The sequence below is a fragment of the Zingiber officinale genome, chromosome 5B, assembly GCF_018446385.1.
Source record: "Zingiber officinale cultivar Zhangliang chromosome 5B, Zo_v1.1, whole genome shotgun sequence".
NCBI lineage: Eukaryota > Viridiplantae > Streptophyta > Magnoliopsida > Zingiberales > Zingiberaceae > Zingiber > Zingiber officinale.
This window is the reverse complement of record NC_055995.1, coordinates 27,613,135-27,631,926: the sequence shown is the minus strand read 5'-3', so window position 1 is coordinate 27,631,926 and position 18,792 is coordinate 27,613,135. Positions and strand designations below refer to the sequence as shown.

General features: G+C 37.9%; 1 protein-coding gene across 5 annotated transcripts; it reads right to left on the bottom strand.

The window, feature by feature from the left end:
• Positions 1-6,855: 6,855 nt before the first annotated feature.
• On the bottom strand, positions 6,856-18,140 carry LOC121984276 (nijmegen breakage syndrome 1 protein-like). 5 transcript variants are annotated; one of them, XM_042537134.1, is made up of 14 exons: positions 17,955-18,140; positions 17,667-17,720; positions 16,831-17,092; positions 16,562-16,650; positions 15,384-15,514; positions 14,859-14,905; positions 14,608-14,713; positions 14,449-14,535; positions 9,764-9,935; positions 8,110-8,597; positions 7,945-8,006; positions 7,772-7,874; positions 7,585-7,670; positions 6,856-7,400 (listed from the first exon to the last, which is right to left on the bottom strand). In XM_042537134.1, exons 1-13 carry the CDS (start codon positions 17,989-17,991, stop codon positions 7,614-7,616), a joined length of 1,695 nt encoding a protein of 564 aa, XP_042393068.1. In that variant the 5' UTR covers positions 17,992-18,140; the 3' UTR covers positions 6,856-7,400; positions 7,585-7,613. The 5 variants fall into 5 exon arrangements, 4 of the variants coding, with proteins under 4 accessions (XP_042393068.1, XP_042393070.1, XP_042393067.1 ...); XM_042537136.1 differs by having other exon boundaries at positions 7,605-7,670; XM_042537133.1 differs by having other exon boundaries at positions 6,856-7,670.
• Between the last annotated feature and the right edge of the window lie 652 nt (positions 18,141-18,792).

The following is an 18,792-nucleotide window of genomic DNA, read 5'->3' as shown; positions in this document are numbered from 1 at the left end:
ATTTAGTGCATTCATTTGAGTTTTTAAGTTCATCAAAACACATAGTTATGTGTTTTCCCATCATTGGGAAAGTTAATGTACAAGTCATGTGCATTATGCCCAAGGAACATGATGGGATATTGGTTTTGAAAATGTTTTTAAAATGTTTTTGGAAAACCTTGGTGAAGACTATCTTTTGATAGTAATCATCATTGAATAGTTAGACACAAACTTGAAGAAAACGCTAAAGTTTTTGTAAGTTTTCAAGTTTGTGTCAATCTTTGAAAATATGAAGTATTTTCATAGAAAACTATTTTTCCATGATTAAGTATGCCCTAAATAATGTCTACACGAAATTTCATGATTTTTGGATTTTTGTAGAATTTTAGGGGAGTTACTGAAGTTGATTGAAATGGAATTTCAGCAATATCAGAACTCCGATCGATCCATGGATCGATTGGAGTGTCTCAATCGATCGAGAGACATCTTCCCGCGAGTAGAATCTCGTTGGATCGATCGATGGATCGATCCATGACCTCTGAATCGATCAGTGGATCGATTCGGTTGGTTCAATCGATTGGATCCCAACTCCAATCGATCCAAGTTATTGATTTTGGCTGGGAAGGCCTGACTTCAGCATCTTTGAACCATGGTTAGTCTATGTAACCATTCCAAACCCTTAAAATACATTTGTATACATAAAAAGGGTGTTTTCGTGTTGAAAACAAGGATGGAATGGTAAAGGAAGGCTAAGTTGAAGTTTAGGTTGAGGTTTGTTTCAAACTTTGAACATTTGAACCTCAAAACTTCTAAATTTGGGTTTCCTAAAGGTTTAGGGATTCCAAGTCATTGTTGGTGCAATGACAGAAGTTACCACCATGTCTTTAGGGGGAGGGACTCTTTAAAGGCATGAAAATTATTTTTCATGAACCTTGGAAGGTGGTTAACCTTCTTTAAAGAAAATGCTCATGGACGAGCTTTTGAACTTGAAATGGGGAGTGGATATCCTCATTATTTCAAGTGGAAACTCAAGTGGTTAGAAAATGCTCAAGGTTGGGTATTTGTCTACATTGAAGGTGAAGTTAAGGATAAATGAAGGGTATGGGACCTTCATTGTCGTGTTGATCACAACGAGTGATGTTGTGAACAACGATGAGCAACTCTTCAGGGGGAGAGTTGTCAACAAATGGATTTGTTGATGTATACCCAAAATTGGGGCATGAGTTGATGTGTTTTATCAGTAGGGGGTTTGATGTGTGCCAATAGGGGGAGAATGAAAGGACTTGTGAATAGGAGTAAGTTAGGCTTTCATTACCTAGAGGGAGTTTGCCCTCTTAGGGGGAGAATGAAGAGTCTAACTTATGTGTTCATTACCTAGTGGCATGAAGAATGAGGCTATGGGATTAGCTTAACTTACATGTGGTATTGTAAGTGTTATTGTGGTATTGTCAAACATCAAAAAGGGGGAGATTGTTGGTGCAACATCCCTCAGGTCAAGGTTGACCTGGTTGACCAAGCTGAGTCTTGGTTTGAGTTTAGATGTTTGACAATAAGATACTGATTGAAGAAGAGTCAAGTAGGTCAAGGGAGTGACCGGATACTTGACTGGAAAGTCCTAGTGAGTGAAGCTAGGCAGATGGAAAGTCCTAGTGAGTGAAGCTAGGCAGATGGAAAACCCTAGTGAGTGAAACTAGGTGAAAGTCCTAGTGAGTGAAGCTAGGCAGATGGGAAGTCCTAGTGAGTGAAGCTAGGCAGATGGAAAGTCCTAGTGAGTGAAGCTAGGCAGATGGAAAGTCCTAGTGAGTGAAGCTAGGCAGATGGAAAACCCTAGTGAGTGAAACTAGGTGAAAGTCCTGGTGAGTGAAGCCAGGCAAGGGAAAATTCAGATGGATCAAGGATGATCGGACATCTGGAGTTGGGAAGTCCAAGTAGGTCAAAGGATTGACTGGCTACTTGGCATGAGGAAATCCAGATGGGTCAAGGTTGACCAGATATCTGGAGGAAGTCCAAGTAGGTCAAGGGAGTGACCGGATACTTGCACGACTAGAAAAGTCCAAGTGGGTCAAAGGTTGACCGACACTTGGTGGGAAGTCCTAGCAGTCAAAGGAGTGACCGGATGCTAGGCATGATGTACCAACGGGTCAAGGTTGACCGGTGTTGGTTTGGTAGGCTTGGGACTTGGTTTTGGGCAAAATCCAATGGATCGATCGATGGATCGATCCAAGCCTTTCCTAGCGAACAGAGAGCTCCGGATCGATCCGTGGATCGATTCAGATGTCAATCGATCGGTGGATCGATTGGGAGGCCGTCTCGCGCGATAAGCGCCGGATCGATCCGTGGATCGATCCGGCGTTCGAACAGCAGCGCTCGGATCGATCCATGGATCGATCAAGCCTCCCCGATCGATTGGGAACATTCTAATCGATCGGGATCCGACCGTTGCGTCGGGTTTATAGCCGCAGGCGGACGTTGTCTTCGGCATCCCTTCTCCGATTCACTCCAGATCTTTCGCCAACTTCTCCACAGCGCTCTCAAAGATCAGATCGCCAGTTCTTGAAGGATCTTGGAAGCTTTCCAAGTCAAGAGGCGGATCAAAGGCAAGAAGAGAAGCTAGGGTTAGGGTTTTCTGTACTCATTGTAAGCTTTGCGCTTGTATTTTGTTTCCCTTTCCTTTCTTCTTGTACTGAGAGTCTTGTAGGGCTTCTCCGCCCTCGGTAGTTACCGAAAAGGAGTGTTTTCATAGTGGAGGGTGCGTGCGTGGTGTGGATCCTTGGATTAGTCACCTCTTGTGAGGTGGATACCAAGTAAACCAACCTTGTTAGCGTTGTGTGTTTGTTTCTGTTATTTTCCGCTGCATATCCTTGAAGAAACAAGCCACGCCGAGCGACGAGCACGCGACGAGCTATTCACCCCCCTCTAGCTACTTTTGGTCCTAACAGAGATTGCAGGTGCAATCGTCCGATTGGAAAGATTGTTGGTGCAATTCCCCTCTGGTTAAGGTTTGACCAGTTGATGTGAAGAAAAGTCAAGTAGGTCAAGATTGACCGGATACTTGACTAAGAAAGTCCTAACTAAAGGTTAGGCAAAGGCAAGTCCAACAGAAAGGTTGGCAGAAAGAAAAATCCAAGTGAGTCAGTATTGACCGGACACTTGGTGGTGAAAGTCTCAGTGAGTGAAGCCGGACAGTGGGAAAATCTTGGTGAGTGAAGCTAGGTGAAAGTCCTGGTGAGTGAAGCTAGGCAGATGGAAAGTCCTAGTGAGTGAAGCTAGGCAAATGGAAAGACCTAATGAGTGAAGTCAGGCACGTGAATATCCAGGTGGGTCAAGATTGACCGGACACCTGGTGTTGGGAAGTCCAAGTAGGTCAAAGGAGTGATTGGATACTTGACACAAGGAAATCTAGATGGGACAAGGGTAATCGAACATCTGGTGGAAGGAAGTCCAAATAGGTGATGGAGGACCGGTCACGGTTGACTGGGTGTTAGGTTTAGGAACCTTGGACTTGAGTTAAGCAAGTCAAAGGGAGGTCAATTAATCAACCGATCGATTGAACCGTAGAGCAATCGATCAGTCGATCAATTGAAGGTGTATTGCGAGTGAAGGCTGGCCCAATCAATTAGCCGATCGATTGAGAAGCATTATCGTGAGCAGATAATGGTCCCTAATCGATCAGCTGATCGATTGGAGGCCGATTTTATCGTGTGGATGCAAGGAAGCCTGAATCGATCGATCGATTGATTCAGGCCGTTTCCAGCAAAGCACAGAGGCACTCTGAATTGATCAACCGATCGATTCAAGCCTCCCTAACCGATTAGTCTATCGATTGGGATATGACCATTGCGCAGGAAGCGAGCGATGGACGGCTGCGATTGCTTGGATGTGACATGGTAGCCCAATCGATTAGGAGCCCTAGAAGCACAGAGTATAAAGTCGTGGCGAACTTTCTTCTTCATAGTTTTTTCGACACAGTGCTTACACGATCTTCTCCGACACTCTCCGCCAGTTCTTGGAAGCTCTTGGGGACAAGTGTTGTTGCACTTCCAAGGTTCAAGAGCCGTTATTCAACAATAAGGTCAAGCAAGAAGAGGTTTTTCTTTTGTATTCTTGTATTTTCTTCTTGCGTGCGTTGTATCTTGTTGAGTATTGTATGAGGTTTTTCCATCTCCGGTAGTTACCGAGAAGGAGTGTTTTTCATAGTGGAGTGTGTGTCGTATGTGTATCCTTTGATTAGTCACCTCTTCTTGAGGTGGATACCAAGTAAATCTACATATTATCGTTGTGAGTCTTATTTCAAGTTCTATCCGTTACATATCATCATCACGAAGCAATCAAACGAAGTGCGACGAGCTATTCACCCCCCTTCTTCTAGCTACAAATCGACCCTAACACTATATGTTCATCTAGTTCTCCTGATTATATCCATGATATCAAACATCAATTTGATACACTATATTAAGAGTAACAAATTTTTAATCATAGAAGATTTTTTAATCATTAAAACAAATATTTGTTGGAATCAATTGCTATAATGGATCAATCGATTCAGCGAGCGAACGGAGGGCAAAATGAGTATTGGGTACATCATTTAGTAATTTTAAAACTAAGATACGTAATTTGATTATTTTAAAAAATTTCCTACGCGGTTCAATAATTTGTGGTTAAATAAATTTACATCAATAATAAAAAAATATTTTTTTTTAATTTTGTACTAATACAGCAATTACTGCTAATGCATTTCATTATCATAAATTGAGTAAAATATGTTCATATTTAGTAAGTTAATCTAAGATGGATTAAATTAAATGCTCTAAAAAAATATTTTATACATCCAATATTTCAAAAAAAATTTCTCAAAATACAAAAAAAAAAAAAATCAGAATCAGGCATTTTAAGATGTGTCTTTCACTCCATCTTCTCAGCCACTTGCATTTGAACCTCTAAATTGTTACATGTTCCTCCGACTAATAGACCGTTCAGTATATAATTTACCATTCTTTCATAGACCTTGAGATTGTAAGATCCTGGTTGGCGGGTTAGAAGGGGGATTGAATAGACCTATACAATATAAAAATAAATATCCTTCTCGGACTTTTAAAAGAACACTTGTATAAATTGAAATAAAGAAATAAGCTAAAAGAAGAGGCTCATAACTTTTACTTGATCACAACCGGAGATGTTGTTAATCCAAAGAAGTAAACACACTAAGTATCTCCGTAAGGTGAAGAAGCCTTTTACAACAATGAAAGCACAAAATAAGAAGCTAAACTAACAATGAAGAGCGCACAAGTGTTGTATTACAATTGCTTGTTGATTGTAAAGCTTTTGGATCAAGGCTATATTTATAGTCTTGGTCGGGGCGCCTGGAGCGGGGTAAAATCTTATTCCCGATGCAACGGTCAACATCCACATCGAGTGGATAGAAACTCGGTTCCGGGCGCCCAGAAGGGTTCCGAGCGCTCGGACTCCAGGCGCCCAGACCCTTAAAGTCAACCTTGTTGACTTTTTCGGTCCGGGTCTTCTGCTCGGTTCAGCTCGCCTTGGTCCAGGTCTTCCGTTCTGGCTCCGCTTGCTTGGGTGATCTCGGCCATCAGGAATAGGGCTCACCCGAACCCAACTTCCGGCCTTCTCGAACAGGCTTCCGCTCCGGCTTCTTGTCCCTCGAAATCGTCGCGTACTTCCTTCTCGTCCGCCAGCGTACTCATCCGCAGCTCTTCGTTCCTCGGACGCACCGAGCCCGTCGGCTCTCTCCCGTACCGACCTTCTCGCTGGTTGCGTCTTTTGCTCCTCGAGCAATCTTTCGCTTCGGCTTCTCGTCCCTCGGAAACACCGCACGCTCCCTTGTCGTCCGCCGGTGTACTCTTCTGTAGCACCTCGTCCCTCATAAGCACCGAGCCCGTCAGCTCTCTCTCTCGTGCCGTCCTTCTCGCTAGCTGCGTCTTCCGCTCGACTTCCTGTGCTCCTAAGTTCCTGCACACTTACACAGGGTCAAAACATCATAGGACCTAACTTAACTTGTTTGATCACATTAAAACAACCTGGGATTCCAACAAAGACAGTGAAAAAGGTCCCCGGAGTTATGATGTTATAGTAGGATATTCAAATTTTCATCTAGGCATCCATGGTTCAAACCCCAGATACAACATATTTATAGAAATTTTTCCTCCAAATGGGAGGATGTAACCAAATGATGCTGAGTTTCTGAGTTGATCGTCACGCGTGTTTCTTGATTTACTCTGATGATCAATAAAAAATTTTCATGAGATTAAATCAATTATTTCAGAGATAGTCAATAAAATTAATTGAGATTATTATTCTTTTCAAGACGGCGTAAAAGGGTAAAAGGATGCCTATTCCACAGGCTTTCAGACATGCCGTAGAGGGACGTTGGAATAAGTATTATCATTTTTTGCCGCACCTAAACCACTATATGTTGAACAGCAACAACTACCGACGAGGCCAAAGAATCCAAGTGTAATTTTTTTTTCTATTTAATTATGCTTTATCGATATCAACCTCTGGACAAAGAATCCCAATATCATGCATTGTTTGTATATGGGCATTTGTAATTTTGAGAGCTTGAGCTCCAAGCCCCCAACATGTTGCAACAAATGAAGAGTCAGAAATAAAGGTGATAGTACCTAGAACAATCAAAGATTGGACCAGTAAATATGTAATTTATACTTTTATGTAGGTAAAGTATTTTATATATATGACAATTAATTATGTATTGTATGTTATATACAAAAAAAAAATTTAATTAATGAAAAAAAATTAATAATTTAACTTACTCAAATGAATGATTTTTCACATCTCTCGTAGTCGATCCTAGATAATGTGAAAAGAAATAAATTATAATATTTATAATTAACTGTCAAATTGACTAAAGATGTGAAGAGTTTTTTTAACATGAAGAAAGCTAAATCACAATATCAACTTAAAACTGACTATCAAATGACAAAGGATGTGAGAATTTTTTTTTCCAAAGGATATACATTCATTGACCTCTTACCCCATTATAATAAAATTTTCACCCTATGGAATGGACCTCTTACCCCATTATAGTAAAATTTTCACCCTATGGACACCCCGTGAGACTTGAAACAACTGTTTCCACGTTTAATTAGGTTTGTAAGATCCTGCAGAGAACGCTTGCATGATCTGATGAAAATTTTACAAGTGACTTGTGCTAGATCCTCAAAGACATGCTTTGCCTCAAACATATTCAGCAGTTTCTGAAGTAAAATGTCAGCATCTACACATTGAGAATAGCATCTGAAAAACCTGCATGACAGTCGAGAAATGGCTGAATCTGAATTCAGCTTCAGTATCATCAGGACACGACACGGTCCACACTCCACAGTAAACCGACAACTTGGCAGATGACAATAAGTGCAAGGTGCCACACTTTCAGTACACAAAATCTGGTAACAAGAACACATGAACAATGATAGCATGATTAGTCAGTTTTGTGGCACAAATAGAAACTTGTTCACAAGCAGAGGTATAATTGATATCAGCATCAGTAGCAGTGGAAAATCAAACCAACCAAAAATTAGGAATAATTCGATAAGAAATAGAAGCTAAAAACAAGACACAATGACAAACTGATGCATGCTGCTGGATACCCAAACTTGTCATTTCTGAGTAAAAAGAGAATAAATAGAAGTTCCAGCCGCAGCACGCTTCCTCCCCTGTCCCAAAATAACATAGAAGATAATACTAGACATTCATAGAGCTCAAGCAATACAGACAAGTTTTGGACACCAAAATTTCATGCATATTCTGTTGATACCTTGTCATTGTTGAACAAATCCTCAGCAATTGCTTCGAGTTGCTTGCGTTTCTTCTCTTCCGTGATGTATTCTGATGTCAGGTTACCTGTGCAATCATACTCTCTGAAAAAATAATCAACTTTAGAATAAAAGGAAATAAATTTCACCAGGATGTAGAGAAACTTATACATACCTGTATGGATCTTTTGAAAAGGGAATGAGATCCTTGAAGCTGTTGCCAGATACAATCTCTTTCTACATGATCAGTAGAAAAGTATCATTGAGCCAAAGTACAACTACATGCAATTTGGAATTGTAGGAAAGTAACACGACTATAACCAAACTCGAAAGAAACTACCTTTCTGAAACATTTGAAGTTTACACATCCTCTGGCAGTGGATCTTAGAGGAATTTTCATGCTACTGTTTTGTACGATCAGATCCTGGCTGTATATGATATCTGAATTTTCATGTCTGTCAACAGATTCATCATTTTTCACCAATTTTTCTATGACACCATCTTTAGAGCTTGAATCTGAAACATTTTTGGAGGGAATGGTGGAGATACTATCACTTTCTTTGTTATCATGAGTTTTAGCAACTTTTCCATCCTCAGATCTTTGTGCAATTAAATTTTCATAGTCCTCATTGATGTTATCTCTGTTTCTGAAACTTGTAGGGACCTTTTGAGACTCAGATCTATGCTCCGGCAAATCTTCGCTTTTCTGACTGATGGCAACTTGAGGTTTCGATGAGGCATAAACATGTTCGGATGCAGCAGTATCCATTTCAGTATCTGAAGCAGCTACCACAGTTTCGTCAGTCGAATGCGAAGATAAAACGACGTCTGCAGGAAATATATCAAAGTGAGTGAAATTATCATTGGGTTGAAATATGCCATTTGAGTATATCATATATAAGGATATTGAAATCATATGTATCCATACATGGAAGTGCTTCTTGTATACCTTAGACCAAAATTCTTTGTTTAGTTATTGTAATATGCAAGCTGAAGTTCAGTTAATTAGGGATTAGGAACTATAATTTCTTTTTCTGAAATGCTTTTACAGCTGCTGCTGCTAATAACCTTTTTTTTTCTCTTCATATAAATGCCGTTATAAACTGATGATAATTCCATGTTAATTAGGCTTAATATCGAGTCTTAACAAGTTAATATGTTAGTTATCTCATTTAAACAGACTTAACATTTTGGTATCGAAATGGACATATACCAGGTAGGATGAAGCGCTAAGGGTGATAGTGATGATGGAGCCAATATTGGGCTCACACGTGACACGTCGATGGTTAGGAGTGATTCTAAAGCTCAAATTGTGCAACTTTCATTGGGAACACCAAAACCTTAAGTGGGGGAGATTGACACCCAAATTTAGCTAAATATAGAGTTATGTGCAATAATCTTTTTAGATTAGATGAATAAGCTATTATCAACTAGAGATTAGACATTCTAGGGCCCAAGCCTTACAAGTTAATGAGTGAATCTTCTCGTTTGGGCAGGTTATAACACAACACCTGAAACATGGTGTACCTGCTAATCTACTGAAGCAAACAACATCCCCTAATTTATTCCAAGAAGTTTGACCAACCAAAAATAGGCATTTTTTTTCATATGAACATAAACCACTTCATGCCATACAGAAAAATCAATCAAATAAGATGTTGTCAGTAGATTTCCATTGGTTCACTGTTAAGTAGATACAAATACCCATCCATACAGGTGACTGGAGAGTTCAGGAAGAGGAAATATGCCAGCTTTAAGACAGGCTCCGAGAAATAGGAATGTAATCATGACTGATTCCAGATAGTGCCCAAAATTCTCAATCAGTTGACATTCCTAAATTATATTAGCATGCCTTGGCACAAAATAACTTGAATCCTAATCCTCTTGTAGTATTTTCACCTCAGATTAGCATGACTTGCATAATATAAAGAAGTAAAATGATTGTTTGAAATAGATATCTTTCAAGGAATTATGTGTTGCACATGGATACTCACAGGGCGATTGCTCAAAGATGGAGGCGTCCAGCTGTCCAGATAGAATAACAGCAACTAGCTTTACATCGACAACCCTGGCCAAAGAAGACAGCTCACGCGAGGGATTGAATTCATCAGCAGAGGTAATAGGAACAACAAGAATAAACTGGTTATTCTCCCCATCTGCAGAAGTCTACAAACATTCTCCTAAATCAAAAATTAATATTTACAAGAATGTAATTTACTAGCTCTTTATTGTTAACAAATTTGAAGTGAATTGAAGGGCAGCAAAGACAATTTGAAATAAAGGGACAACGTTTTTAAAAATTTAGCCTATCCACACTATTTTCTCTTTGAGAAAAAAACGCATGAAAAGCAAACCGCACATGGGAACAATTACTCTAGTGAACTATGGAACTTTCAATTTACTAAATCAATTGGATGCAGCCAAAGATGCTTGAAAGACTTGTTTTACAATGCAACCACAAATATAGATAATAAAAAGGGTTTACATGCACAAAATCATGCCCGGTACAGCTATATCATATGACCTTATTCAAGAACCAAAAAAAAAAAAGCAGAGGAGAGAAGTTTAAAGAAATGAAAGGATTTATATTTTTTTTTTCTCTCCTCATCATCATCAAGCTATACCAATCTAAAGGCAACAATATACCAAAAGACGCATTTAGATTTATGAATTGATCAAAAGGCGTACTATACTTTACCAAATAGCGCACTCAATTTTCTATTCTTCCCGTTTTACCCCTCAATCATTTGTTTCTTCTCTTTCCTCTTTTTCATGCATGCAATTCCTTCTCTACAATGCACGCATCCTCTCCTCTTTCCTCCCCTCTTCTCTTCCCTCTCTCTTTAGGATACATGCATGCATGCAAGTATAATATGGGCCTGATATGATTCCATATCAGGCCCACAGGATTACAGTTTAACGTAGGGACCTAGAGACCTCAGATTGGACTCATTTCAGGTCCTGTGGATTTCTGAGGATGCAAGGAATCCAACGGTGTCGTCCATTGCATATTTCGACTTCTCCGAAAGTGTTCAAATATTATCGAAAGAATCAGCTAAAATAGTCTAAAGTGGGCCTGATATAAACCATATCAGGTCCTTCGCAGACTCCACAAATTACATCTTGATGTTGTTGGGTTCGCTTGGTGCCGCAGGGAATGGAGTTTCTCTACCACTTATGATGGTGCTCTTCGAAAATTTGATCCAGTCCTTTGGAGGAGCTTCAAACGGACATGATGTGCTTCATCAAGTCTGCAAGGTATATGCATTACAATCACCTTTTTAGTATTCTATTCTGCAATTGGCTCCTTAAAAATACTTAATAGTTAAAGAATGAAGTTTGTTGGAAAAAGAATGTTTGATGGCCATGGATCGGATTGCATATAGGTAGCATTGGAATTTTTCTACCTAGCAATTGGAGAAGGTATTGCATCTTTTCTTGATACGAATATTTACTTGACTCCCCATTAAACCTCTGTTACATCATATCCACTAAAGTTGACAAAATATGGTCTAACAATCTCAACCAAACTCAATAGAAAACAAGAATTATTAAAAGTCAATCTCCACCATGAGATAAATCAAGCCCAATGTGGGCCTAATGTGAAGCATATCAGGCCTAACGGGTACCTGATATTAATCATATCAGGACCATGTTGGGTTGTTTTAGCTGATTTTTCCTATAACATTTTAACACCTTAAGACAAGCCAAAATATGCAATGGGCGGGACTGTTGGACTCCTTGCAGTCTCAGAAATTCACAGGACTTGAAATGGGTCCAATCTGAGATCTCTAGGCCCATCAGTGGATTTTGACCGAAATCCACTGATGGACCTAGAGACCTCAGATTAGACCCATTTTAGTTCCTATGGATTTATGAGGTTCCAAGGAGTTCAAATATGCTAGCCATTGTTTATTTTGGCTTCTCGAAGATGTTATAATATAATAAGGAAAAATCTACAAAAATCTCCACGTTTACTGTGTTGTGATTCTTATCCTTGCCGGTGCATGTTTACTGTATTGTTATTCTTCCTCAAAATTCGTCAGTGAAACAGGATCAACACCTTATGCTCCTCACCTGTCTACTAACTTTGGACAACCAAAAAAAGGATCTAAAATGAACCAAAGATGTCGGTCTAAAGAAGAGTTCAATAACATCAGATCCATTTTCTTTCCTTTCATCTGTTGGATTGGTAGCATTACATTGCTCTATCTCTATATCTTCTCAAAGTCATCATGTAGTCATATCGATTTCCTAATTTTTTTTAGCTCTTCTTTTTACACGAGTCTTACTTCTTTAGCATCAGATATTAGAATGAACAATTCTGGCATGTAAAGTACAGTCAAGATAATTCGAAACTACTCTATGCTAATCACTTTGCTGAGTGGCTACTCTAGCAAATGTTACTTTAGTTGTGTTACTAAAAAATTATGTAGCAGAATAGATCTCTTCACTTTCATCCCTGGTTAGAGTAATAATCAATATGTTATTGAAAGATGAACAAGAAGACTGATAATTGATGTACAATCCTAGTCAATAAGCATTGAGTAGTTGTCGAGATTTGATAGGGGAAAAGAACTAACTTCTGATACATGTTTAAGGTCCAACGTGAAGATTTTTACAGATTCTTTCTTATTATATTATAACACCTCTGAGAAGTTGAAATAAATAATGGATAACATATGTGAACTCCTTTGAACCTCATAAATCCATAGGAACTGAAATGGATGCAATCTGAGATCTCTAGGTCTATCAATGAGTTTCGATCAAAACTCACTGATAGACCTAGAGACCTTAGATTGGACTCATTTCAAGTCCTGTGGATTTCTGAGGCTGCAAGCAGTCCAACGGTGTCGTCCATTGCATATTTTGGTTTGTCCGGAGGTATTAAAATGTTATAGAAAAAATCCGCTAAAACAACCCAACGTGGTCCTGATATAATTAATATCAGGCCCACACTAGGCTTGATTTATCTCATGGTGGAGATTGTCTTTTAATAATTCTTGTTTTCTTTTGAGTTTGGTTGAGATTGTTATAGCATATTTTGTCAACTTTAGTGGATATGATGTAATAGAGGTTTAATGGGGAGTCAAGTAAATATTCGTACCAAGAAAAGATGCAATGCCTGCTCCAATTGCTAGGTAGAAAAATTCCAATGCTACTATGCAATCAGATCCATGGCTATCAAACATTCTTTTTCCAACAAACTTCATTCTTTAACTATTAAGTATTTTTGATGAACCAATTGCAAAATAGAATGCTAAAAAGGTGATTGTAATCACATAACTTGGAGACTTGATGAAACACATTATATCCGTTTGAAGCTCCTCCAAAGGACTAGATCAAATTTCTAAAGAGCACCATCATAAGTGGTAGAGAAACTCCATTCCCTGCGGCACCAAGCAAACCCAACAGCATCAAGATGTAATTTGTGGAGTCTGCGAAGGAGAACAATTTGTAGAAGTGAACGGTGAGCGTGCTCTGATCTTGTTTCTTGTCTTTCCGACTCTCTCACTTGTTTTGTTGCTCCCCATTAAACTTCTGTTACATTATATCGACTAAAGTTGATAAAATATGGTATAACAATCTCAACCAAACACAAAAAAAACAAGAATTATCTAAAAGATAACCTCCACCATGAGATAAATAATGCCCAACATGGGCCTAATATGGACATATCAGTTATCAGACTCACGTTGGGCTATTTTAGCTGAAAAGTCGAAATATGCAATGGACAATATCGTTGGACTTCTTACGACCTCAGAAATTCACAGGACCTGAAATGAGTCCAATCCGAGGTTTCTAGGTCCATCAGTGGATTTTGATCAAAATCCACTGATGGACCTAGAAACCTCGGATTGGACTCATTGATCAAAATCCACTGATGGACCTAGAAACCTCGGATTGGACTCATTTTAGGTCCTGTGAATTTCTGAGGTTGCAAGGAGTTCAATGGTGTCATCCATTGCATATTTCAACTTCTCCGAAGTTGTTAAAATATTATCAAAATAAATACGTTAAACTCTAATCCCGTGGGCCTGATATGGAATCATATCAGGCCTATATTATGCTTGCATGCATGCATGTATCCTAAAGGGAGAGGAAAGAGAAGAGGGGAGGAAAGAGGAGAGGATGCGTGCATTGTAGAGAGGGAATAGAAAAGAAATTGCATGCATGAAAAAGAGGAAAGAGAAGAAACAAATGATTGAGGGGTAGAACGGGAAGAATAGAAAATTGAGTGCGCTATTTGATAAATATCAAAGTATAGTACGCCTTTTAGTCAATTCGTAAATCTAAATGCGCCTTTTGGTAAATTGCCGATCTAAAGAACACAAGCACTGCTCATCATAATGGAGCAATAGAAGAAAAAACTCCAAAAAAGGGAAAAAATGATGACAAGATGTTACCACGTAGAAGTTTAAGGAAACAAAGAATTATAATTTTTAATTTCATCATCAGCATCAACCTGTTCTTTTCTAAAGAACACAAATACTGCTCATCAAATGGAGCAGCTAAAGAAAAAACTCAAACCAAAAATAAATGATACGAGACATTATAATATAAGAAAAAAATTGTAATAGCTACAGTTTTAATTATAAAGAACACTAGGTTTCTTTTAAAAACCACCGTCAATGAAATTAAAGATAGATTTAGTAATAACATAACCAAACTGACATACCTGACTATTTGAAGAAAATTCATCAGCACTGAGGCATCTAGCTCCAACTAGTTTTAATAAAGATTGTAACATATCCCCAAATTTATACTGTTAAAAGAAATCCATGGATTAGCATTAGAATATCTTGAATCTTGAGACACAAGGAAAAACAAAGACCACCTTATATGATCCAAGGACAAAAGAATAGCCTTCAAGTACTTTATCCCGTTGTTTGGGCTCCACAATTTTTACCGATGTCCCATCTAAACACAAATCTGGGACATACCTAAAAAACAAGGCACAAAAAGATGCAATCTCAGCAGCATTCAAGATCGAAGATTTCCTATGTTCATTGAGTTTTCCAGCAGTGTTAATAACTTGAAATTCTTTAGTATGGAACAATTATGCATGATATTAGCATAGGAACTTACATAGTACAACTAGGAATTTCTGTGCATATACTCCTCTCAGCAAACACCTGAAAATTCAGATACAAACATTACATTAAGAGGTAATCACAATTACAGAAAACCAAGGTCATACAGTGTCAGCAGTACTGATTCCGATAAATAGTCAAATTTCTGCATACAGGATAAATGAACCAAACTACTTGAATAATGATACTTGCACTGATAATGATCCTTTGATGAAAACGACACTCTAGCACCTAAACTGAGGCAACATTCAAATACCTCTACTAATCATGTGTAACAATTTTTATAAGCAACTATCTTGAACTTACATCCACACCCATGTCAGATACTCATACCCAAGTTCAAGTGACCTAATTCATTTCTATCAATTCCTAATAAAAATGATTGACAAAGGAAAACTCCAAAATACAAACTAGAGGGAAGATGTAAGATGCAGTAACATGTCAAAGGTATAACATGTCAAAGGTATAACATGCCAAAGGTATAGGAATAATACCATAATCAAGAGAAAGCACTAAATACCTTAAGCCAGTCACTGAGAACAATAGGATTCCTTGCCAAAACAGCTTGAATAAGCTCAGGTGTCACCTGAGAAGATTTTTCAACAACGACATGTGTGCACTCAGAACTCCAGCTATTGGTAGCATACGCCCCTTAAAGTAAAACTTCAACTATTAGTGTCAGCAATTAATAAAGTGAATATCTTAATTGACCCCACATGAGAACAAAGTGAAACAATTCAAAGTAAGGAGAAGCCACTATATTATAGTGTAATAGCCATTACTCAAAGTGGATAAAAAATTATGATGTGAATAAAAAGTGAGAAAAGTTAATGATGGCCTTGGTATGGCAAGTCCTTGAGTTGACCAGTATAAGATTATTAAGTTGACAAATTAGTCTTTTTGTAGCTTCAGTATGGTGTGAGACTTCATGTCCAGCAAACATCCACCAGAATTAGAGTAATCAGTATTAGCAAAGGCAGTCACTTTGCAGTACCACTTGAAAATACATAGAAATATATAATCTAACTCATTGTGTGGTACACACTTGTAGTTTAAATCAGTACACAAGAGGAAGGTACATACACAAAAGAAACATGCCCAAGAACATTATTTCAGGTATAACTTAACATGCTTGATACCAGAATAGCCTATCCATGAGTTATGTTTTTTTTTCTTTATATAAATGATTGAACAATATAAATTGGAGAAAGCAAGAAACTTTATATAAATGATTAAGCATGCTTAGAATTTTATTGTTTAAGCATGTTTTTTCCTACCTACCTCATTGTTTACTCATTAGCGTCTGAAAAATCAGTCTCTAGTTCTTTAACTTTCATACTCTTAAATCCTCGTTTCTCTCATTTATTAAAGTTGCATAATCAGGTGATTTGAAACCACAAATCTTGGTGTTACTAGGCAAAATGATCAGCAGTAAGAAATCTGCAACTACAGCAAATCCATCTAGTGTTCAATTACTCAATGTAGGTGGAGGGATCACACATTTAGATAGCACAAAACAATGACTGATGAAAATAAATAAAAAATCAAATTTGACTACCTCTGAAATGTGTATAGAAATTTGTTGCAAGAAAGTTGAAAATTGAAACTTAAAATCTATGATAAGAGTATGGCAATTGCAGATAGCAAGTTCAAGACTGCCTTCATCAGTTAGAAGAAAAACCCAAGAACTATACAAACCAATATTTGATATTGTCGCCTGAAGCACTGAATCCAATGGAGTGGATTTCATACAATGTAAAAAAATCAGCAGAGGAACATAAGAGAACCTGCAAGAAAACCATATGCACGATAATATGTTAATATAACAAGAATTAGCTAACAATAATGATGAACAGAAGATAAAGCAGTATTGATAGGGTGGGGAAGAATATATTAATTCACTTTTGTACCAAAATAATACAAAAGGATGGTACTAACCACACCTAAATGTATACATTATTATTCACCTGAAGGTTGCATTGCCTGTTCCAAAAGTAACAGAATCTCCATCTGTGAGCATTATCTCCTGATTTTTCTTCAACTGAGTTGCTTTTGATGCCATTTCTTTGTTGATGATTGTACCAAACTTTGATCGATCAATAATTCGAACACATGTGGGAGAAGTCATGCTCTTACTTATAGAGGGATCTTGAGATGTCATTTTATCAACAACAATCTCAGCATGCTCTCGCGAAATTGATGTGTCCGTTTGAACAACCACATCACAGTCTAGAAAAGGAAAAACAAAAAACAAAAACAGCACCAAATGAAAATGCAAGAAAATTAATCCTAAAGATGTTGAGTTTATTTACATGAATGCAGAAGTTCAAAAATGTCACCAACAAGAACTTCACCATTGAGAAGTTCTGTCTCAATTTAGCATATGAATGGAAATAATTTCTATGACAGCCAATAAGTTACACCAAGCAAAAAGGTGCACAAGCATAAGTGGTTAGCTCGCTGTAAGCTAAGTATTTTGAGATAAAATGATAAAATTAAAGTTGTATGATAACACAATAAATGAAGTACCATCTAACCTTAGTTGATACAGATTTTTCGGAGCTGTGGGCATAACTGCAAAGTTTCAAAAGAAAAAAAAAACAAAACAAAACAAAAAAAACAGAGTTGGTGTGCACGAAATGTCTCAAAACCCTAAACCCTATTTGGTTATCAGAATAAAACAACTGTTTTATACAAAAAAAAATAAATTAGAGAAACATCAAAGCATTTGAACTTCCACATCTTCAGTACTAAACCCCACATAGAAAATGCAAGTATTAAAAATTTTTACAAAAAAACTAACCCTTTCGACCAACTTTGTACGTCCTTCGGGAGAAGATGTAGTACTTCTGAACACCTGCGAAGGGACCAAACGGGCATACGCCATACACCATTGATCATTAAAAAAAAACTAGATTTAGATCAAAAAAAGATTAAAAGACAAACTTTTTACTAAACACACAATCCTGAAGAACGAAAGGGTAGCAGCACCGACACTGATAGACGAATCAAAAGTTTCTTTCCAAAAAAATACAAAAATATAGATGAATCTACAGTCGAGGGCCGTGAAAATCCCAAAAGTAAATGTTACCTCGCGCAGTATCGACGGGAAAGAGACCCCAAACCATCTTTCAAACGCTCAGGGAACGAGATTTGGGATCATTAGATGAGGGGAGAAGGGAGGAGACACAATCTGGCACTCGCTGCTCCCGACATACGCTCGCTCTCTTCTTCCTCGCGTCGCTGCGTTATTTGGAAAGCAGCCGGTGAAGACATGGACAGTCCATAAATTAGGGGTAAAAAAAAATAATTTCAAAATACCCTCCACAGTTTTCTAACTCTTTAAAAATGCCTTCTAAATTTATGTTTTTACCATTTTACCCTCTAAAATTTTGAGCGCCACTGAATCCCATTTTACTATCCCTCTACGGATGGGGTGAGCGAAAGCGTAAGGGAAAGGGAGGGAAAGTAAGGTAAAGTGAGGAGAAGTATAGTATTTATAATTTTTTTATTTGGAATGGAGAGAATGTTCATTAACGTATAATATGGTATCATATTTGGGAGGAAAGTGAGGGTAATAAAGGTTAAATATATAAAATTATAAAATTACTCGTACTTTTGTTAAAGATTTACACGTTCAAGGACCTAGTGCATCTTGCATACATTTATTAGTTAAGACTTACGCATGCAAACAATTTTAGCTTATTTGTTAAAGTCGGTGTCGAGGTCGAAGTCGGCATCGAAGTCGGTGTCGAAGTCGACATCAAAGTCGTTGTCAATGTCAACATTGGTGTCGAAGTCAGCATCAAAGTCGACATCAAAGTCGGCGTCGAAAGAGTGTGAGGGTCGAGCCATGTGAGTCGGGCGATGAGAGTGATTTTTGTCACGACACAAAGAATACCTAAAATAATAATTTTTAGAATTAATAT

Excerpts from the sequence above, each read along its gene's own strand:
- LOC121984276 (XM_042537133.1), bottom strand. The coding sequence starts at position 17,991 with ATGGTTTGGGGTCTCTTTCCCGTCGATACTGCGCGAG. Across the intron at positions 17,721-17,954 it reads TCCCGTCGATACTGCGCGAG|GTGTTCAGAAGTACTACATC; the intron begins GTAACATTTACT and ends GTCCCTTCGCAG. Across the intron at positions 14,714-14,858 it reads GAAATTCCTAGTTGTACTAT|GTATGTCCCAGATTTGTGTT; the intron begins GTAAGTTCCTAT and ends CTTGTTTTTTAG.